The sequence below is a fragment of the Scomber japonicus genome, chromosome 1 (assembly GCF_027409825.1).
Source record: "Scomber japonicus isolate fScoJap1 chromosome 1, fScoJap1.pri, whole genome shotgun sequence".
NCBI lineage: Eukaryota > Metazoa > Chordata > Actinopteri > Scombriformes > Scombridae > Scomber > Scomber japonicus.
Window position 1 is genome coordinate 24,962,561 of NC_070578.1, and position 6,215 is coordinate 24,968,775.

Sequence of the window (6,215 nt, forward strand, 5' to 3'; positions counted from 1 at the left end):
CTTTGAGTGTCTGTCACGCATTTATTTCAACTGTCCACCAGAAGACCCAACGTTTCCCTACGTGTTTAAAACAATTTTATGAGCATTTCTCCTGTTATTTAGTTCAGGTTTTATACCAGACATGTATGCATAATCTGACTTACTGCAGATAGGCTGTATAATAGAGCTTGTAAATACAGTCTGTAAATTCAACATCTACAGCATGCAGACAACACACAGTCAGCTCTTTTTGGATGATCTGACACTCCATTTGTGCTGCAGAAACTTCAATAAGTGTTTTCAGAGATTGGAGTCAAAAGTTTCTGAGAACATCTTGGCAGCTGTAACATAATGGATGGACTTAAAATGAACTATTCTATAACATTAAGTAACACAATTAGAAACCGTATTAGCAGAAATATGTGGAGACATTAAAAAAAGGGAATGACAAACACCTGACCAGCAGTGATTCCCAAACTTTTTCAGGTAGCTCCTTATTTAACGACTATAGGAGAAAATAGATATTCAGAAGTAACAACTTGATTTGAACTGAAAGAACACTGCACATACATGTATTTTTGAATATATTTCTCATTGGTATATACTGCTGCACAATGAAAAATGAAAAGCTTTTATACACAAAGGACTGCTGTATTAACAGAAAACTCAGGAGCAAAAGATGCTCGCTCGTATTTTGGATTTGACTGATGTGTTTGCAGCTTCTTTACATGTTGTTTTGTTTGGCTACTAAACATCAGAATACTTTTTATTTTATTTTTGTCTTTTTCACAGCAGGTATTTTCACTTGTCATATGACAAGACTTGATCAGTTACACCTGTGTTTGAAAAGTAGAAATGTCTGCTGGGGGAAAAAAATGGTTCTTTTCAACTGTAGTTTCTGCCCTTTGTCTCTGTTTGTGAGTCATGTAAGCTGGTGAGAGAAAGTAGGCTTTGGTGTCATCACGTCTAGTTATTTATCAAGCTCAGATGTAACGTTGCTTTTTAAAAAGGAGTTTTCACCCAGATGCATGCACACAATACTGTGGATGCTTGAGAAGAGCCCTGTAAGAGGAGCTCAGGGCTGGTTGCCTGGAATCAAACGGTGCACGTGACAGCGATTCATTAGAGCTGGTTGTTCACACTACAGCTTGAGACCAGAACACAGCTGCTGGTTCGTCATACTGTGGATGCAATCCGTTGCAGAGTTTGGTTCACAATATCAATCACACCCAGGAGCAAGCACAGCAGCATCAGCAGGAGCTGAAGATTAAGCAGGAGGCCAAACTGGATCAGGAGCCAAATCAACAGCAGGAGCAGACAAGGAAGGAGCATTGATTCATATTAATAAACAGAATAACACACATACACACATTTGATTGGAGAACATTTATAGAGTTTGTTGTAAGGCAGTAGTCTGAAAAAGCTGTCAGCACCTGCTAAGATCAAAAGATACAGGCAGCTGAAAGGTGAATTCACTGTTTTATGAGTCACAAAAGTCTGTAATAGCAAAACAATCCCAACAATCTGGTGTGATGGAGACATCACATCAACACAAACTAGTTTGACACAGTGAAGATGCTCTGTGTAGCTGTTCGAATAAACCTTCCTTTTCATATGTAGCTGCAGCTAAATGACAGTGTGGGAGGAGTTCAACATATAAGACAACACACACACAGCCTGCAACTATTGATACAATTAAATTGTATTCTTTATGCAAATTTTTTTTACGTATCAAGAACAAATTCACACATCAAACAAAAATAGAACACGTAGCAATACACAGAAAACCATGTAGCATTATTTTATATACAAAAACATTACATTAACAATAAGAAATAAATGAAGGACAAAATGAGCTAAATAATCCCCACATTAAAATACAAACATGTATTTACATACCAACACATTGGTGGATGAAGTACCCAATTGCTTTATTTAACTAAAAGGAAGTAGTCAATTTTGAGGAATTGACTGCTTTTAGTTCAGTTTTTATTTAGTTTTAGTTTTTCAGGTATTAGGAGGAAAGCCTTTATTTGTAGAAGCTGAAATGTGATTTACCAAGTCATTGTTTATTAAAGGTGCCATATTGTGCATTAACAATGCTCAACCCACAGCAGAGCTCAGTAATTATCACCTGGCGCTAAATCAAAAGCAAAAAATCAGATTTTATCTGTAATTCTGTTTCATTTTAGTTTGTTAACGAAATTATTTTTTCACTGCTAGTTTTAGTTTTAGTCTTAGTTTTCATTAACTATAATAACCCTGTCACACACTGATGCTTCTGTATAAACAATCTAATGGTGTCACATATAATACTATATTAGCAAGGTATGAGGTATTTTTGGATTGCTGTATTGGTACTTTAACTTAAGTAAAGGATGTGAGTACTAGTGCAGCAGGTGGCGGTCGACTTGCTTTCTGTCTTTATTTAAAACCGAAGAAGAAGTGAGGTTTCTTCCGCTTTGAGTCTGTGACGTAACTTCCTTTCTGTCCGTGCTAACCTCGAAGTGAACACGCTCCCACCCGTGTAGCTCAAGTGAGTGGCTTTTTATGATGTTTTAAATGGCATAGTCAGTGGTGAAAATACGCATAGTATGTGAGGAAAGAGATGATGAACTAATCTTTATAGGTTTGAATCCTTAAAAAACGTTATTTCAACAAAATTAGGTAGTTTTAAGCATGACAACGTCGCCAGCGGCTAAGCTAGCTAATGGCACCGAAGATACGCGCCACATGGTGAAGATGTAAAACAGCTATAATTGTCTAATTTTAAGCTAAAACTTTCCACAAATGTGACTGGACTTAAAAAAAACCTTAGGCTCAACATGTGCTGATATGCAACTATATGTACCGTAACTGTTACACGAGATGCTTACATTTAGTGCTGGACCATCTATTCATGTTGTATTGACGTAAAATTGTCCATACAACATGAAGTAGAATTATAAGACGTCAGTACATTTTGTAATTAAAATAGGAAATTAACACGATCTGTGGAGGACCCTGACTTTAATCTATATATTGTACGAAGTGTTTACTGTTAATTCTACCAATTAATGATTCTGCCACAACGAAGTAAAACCCATTCACCAACTCATGTGCCTCAAAGCCAGCTGAAATCGACCAAGATCTTAAAAGACAAAGCTTTTTGACACTTACTCACAGTTCCTTGAAATTATAATTTGTAGAGATCATTTAACTCAGCACATTTATGTAATAATGTCTAAGAATATTGTACGACCTAGGATTGTCCTGCAAGGAAGAGAAAAGTACTGAAGTGTTGTAAGCTGGTAGCAAGAAATGTCAAAAGACCCGATTTTTGCTAAATGAGGTGCAAAGTAATGTTATAACTCCATTATGCACATTTTGAGTGCTGTAAACCTGCAAAGATAAGCAATTCCTTAAGAAAAATCTTAAGGAAATTAGATGTTTGATTTTTCTCTGTAGTGTTTGTAGATTTTCATTTAAAAATATATTTGAAAAGTGACCAGAGTTAATTTATTGCCACTTTGTTACTGGTCAGTAATGTCCATCAAACATTAATTTTTTTGTTTTTTGCAGAATGCGTTACGTTGCTGCTTACCTGCTCGCTGCCCTTGGTGGCAATGAAACCCCTGCATCCAGCGACATCAAGAAGATCCTGGAAAGCGTTGGCATCGAGGCTGATGACACACGCATGGAGAAGGTACCAACTGCCCTTTCTTGAGCTTCATAGTGCTTTTGTGACAACATGTCTTTACCAGTGATATTCACAAAGTTGATTTCCTGCTCAACAGGTCATCTCTGAACTCAAGGGCAAGAACGTGGATGAGGTGATCGCCTCAGGTGAGTGTGCAAGGATTTCAAGGTTTTGATTGTCATTTAGTCTGGACATATGAATACACAAAGAATTACTCTCTCCTTGGTGCAGTAAGATATAGTAAACAAACAAAACACATCTCATCATGTGAAATATGCAAACAAAATACTGAAAATACCAGAACAATAATGAATAGTATAATTTAAGTTTAAATCTTAAAGTATTGAAGTATGAAAGTATGTTGTTTGTGTGGAAGTCAATTCATGTCCGTTCTACAGTTTCCTTTGTAGGTCATGTGACAGACTTCTGTTTCTCCAGGTTAAAACCAAATTTGATAAATTCAGCAGGTGTATTTCAATATCAAAACCCTGCTTGGTGATGTTAAGATCAAAGAGGTTTTTACAGACATTCTTATTTTATACCTTACACTCCAGCAAAAGGAAAATAAATCATCATCAGTTAAGATGGTTTCAATGAGAACAAATACAAACTATTATTACTTTGAGTCCAGGAGGAGAATGTAAGCCTTCAAAGTATCATAATTAATTTGCAAGATTGTATTTAATGATACCTTTATGCTGTTTTCTGACCTCTATCCTGTTTCTTGCTGCCAAGTTTCTGTGTAACAAGTGGTGCTTTGTCTGCCAACTTGTGTGTCCTCAGGTTACGGTAAGCTGGCCAGCATGCCAGCAGGCGGTGCCGTAGCTGTTGCCAGCTCTGCGGCTACTGGCGCAGCCGGAGCCGCAGCACCTGCTGCAGGTGAGCATCACAACATAGCACCTAGTTTGTCAGCATCTTTGACACTTAGCTCACAGTTCCTTTGCCTTCACCTTGGATGTTAGGATGATTACAAGTCAAACCAAATCCTGATTGAGAATATATTTGGCCAGTTCAAGTCAGAAGTAATTAAATGAAAGCTATTGATTTAGAGACGAAACAAATCACAGGTTAATTTAAATGTGGAGACATTCTAGAGAATAGGGTGTAGTAAGTACATTTTAATGAGAAAAGTACTGTGACTACTTAATACAATTTCCTTTAAGCATTTTAAGAAATATTTACTAATGAATGGTTTCAGTGACCTCATAAGCAAAGCTGTTAAATGTCATTGTGTTTATAGCAAGAAACTCATTCATTGTATTATATTGTTTTCCAGCTGAGGAGAAGAAGGAGGAGAAGAAAGAAGAGTCTGAGGAGTCTGATGACGACATGGGATTCGGCCTGTTCGACTAAACTTTTCCAAATGAATAAAGTTTCTAAAAAATCTCCAAACTGTTTCAGTTGTTTTCACTGCAAAATGTTCATCCAGAAAACCAAACTGCATCATAGCTAGTTCTCAGTGGGATATGAATTTGACAGTTTTTCCTATTGAGTGGGTATAATGTGAACTGGAATTGGTATGGAACCACAGTTTCCTGAATATTTAAAGTTAATGGGGGTTTCATAACCTGATTAATTGTTGCTCTTTTTGCATAGGATTAAAAATGAATGTAGCTGTAGTGTGAATGCAGGGCAGCCACCAAACTCACCGTTGTAAATGTAATTGAGTCTAGTGAGCAGCAGATGGCACTATAGGGTTATGCACAGTACAGGGGCCTTTTTCAGGAAGCAGGTTTAACTAACTCTGAGTTAAAACCTTAACTCTAGGTTGACCAACTCTGAGCTGTCAAACTCAGAACAACTGTTAACAGTTAGTTCAATCAACTCGGAGTCAAAGTAACTCTGAGTGAAGCTCGTGCATGAGGAGATACCAAGCCCTCATCAATGGAGCACAGATAACATGATTCACCATGGCAACAGGAGAAACAAAGGGCTCTTCCTACTTCTCCCCAAAGGAGTTAGAAATATTAATGAATACATGCAGATGATGAGTATATATTTAGGAAAAAAAGCAATACAGTAGCAGCAGCAAAAGAACATGAGCTGATGTGGCAGAAAATTACTGACAGTCAACAGTGAGTATTAATGAAAAAAAAGAAATATTTTGTCTCGGGTGGTCAACTTATTCAACATTTATATTCTGTGTATGTGTGTGTGTGTGCGGCACATATAATATTCATGCAGACCCCAACAGGTACAAAATGTAGGCCTACTTGGCAGCAACTGAATATGAAATATAAAAATATAGTTCAAACAAGTAAGGTATTCATTACAAGCAATTGTGGTGTTGTTTAGCCTACCCTACCTCATTAAACAGCATTTAAATGCTACATTCAACATGTGATATATATTTCAGTAGTTGATGAAATCTTATAAAAAGAAAGTCAATTTTTCAGCTATCCCAACACTGCCAGTATTTAATATTGTCTATCTGAAAGCAACACCTATGCCTTTATACATACTACATACACTACAAAAGTGTAAACATTTCAGTGCAATAGTCAAATTAGTTTTATTTAAAGATCTATGTTTGGGCACTTTCACAGTAGCTGGTATA

General features: G+C 36.7%; 1 protein-coding gene across 1 annotated transcript; it reads left to right on the top strand.

Annotated features, from left to right (window-relative positions):
• The first annotated feature begins 2,450 nt into the window (after positions 1 to 2,450).
• Positions 2,451 to 5,044, top strand: rplp2l (ribosomal protein, large P2, like). The gene is made up of 5 exons (XM_053316840.1): positions 2,451 to 2,515; positions 3,541 to 3,664; positions 3,756 to 3,804; positions 4,442 to 4,537; positions 4,935 to 5,044. The coding sequence occupies exons 2-5, from the start codon at positions 3,542 to 3,544 to the stop codon at positions 5,009 to 5,011; spliced, it is 345 nt and encodes a 114-aa protein (XP_053172815.1). The 5' UTR covers positions 2,451 to 2,515; position 3,541; the 3' UTR covers positions 5,012 to 5,044.
• Positions 5,045 to 6,215: the final 1,171 nt, after the last annotated feature.

Bases quoted from the DNA above. Each gene is read 5' to 3' on its own strand.
- rplp2l (XM_053316840.1), top strand. From the start codon at position 3,542: ATGCGTTACGTTGCTGCTTACCTGCTCGCTGCCCTTGGTGGCAATGAA. The intron at 3,665-3,755 runs GTACCAACTGCC...CCTGCTCAACAG, and splicing joins ATGACACACGCATGGAGAAG to GTCATCTCTGAACTCAAGGG. The intron at 3,805-4,441 runs GTGAGTGTGCAA...GTGTGTCCTCAG, and splicing joins GGATGAGGTGATCGCCTCAG to GTTACGGTAAGCTGGCCAGC.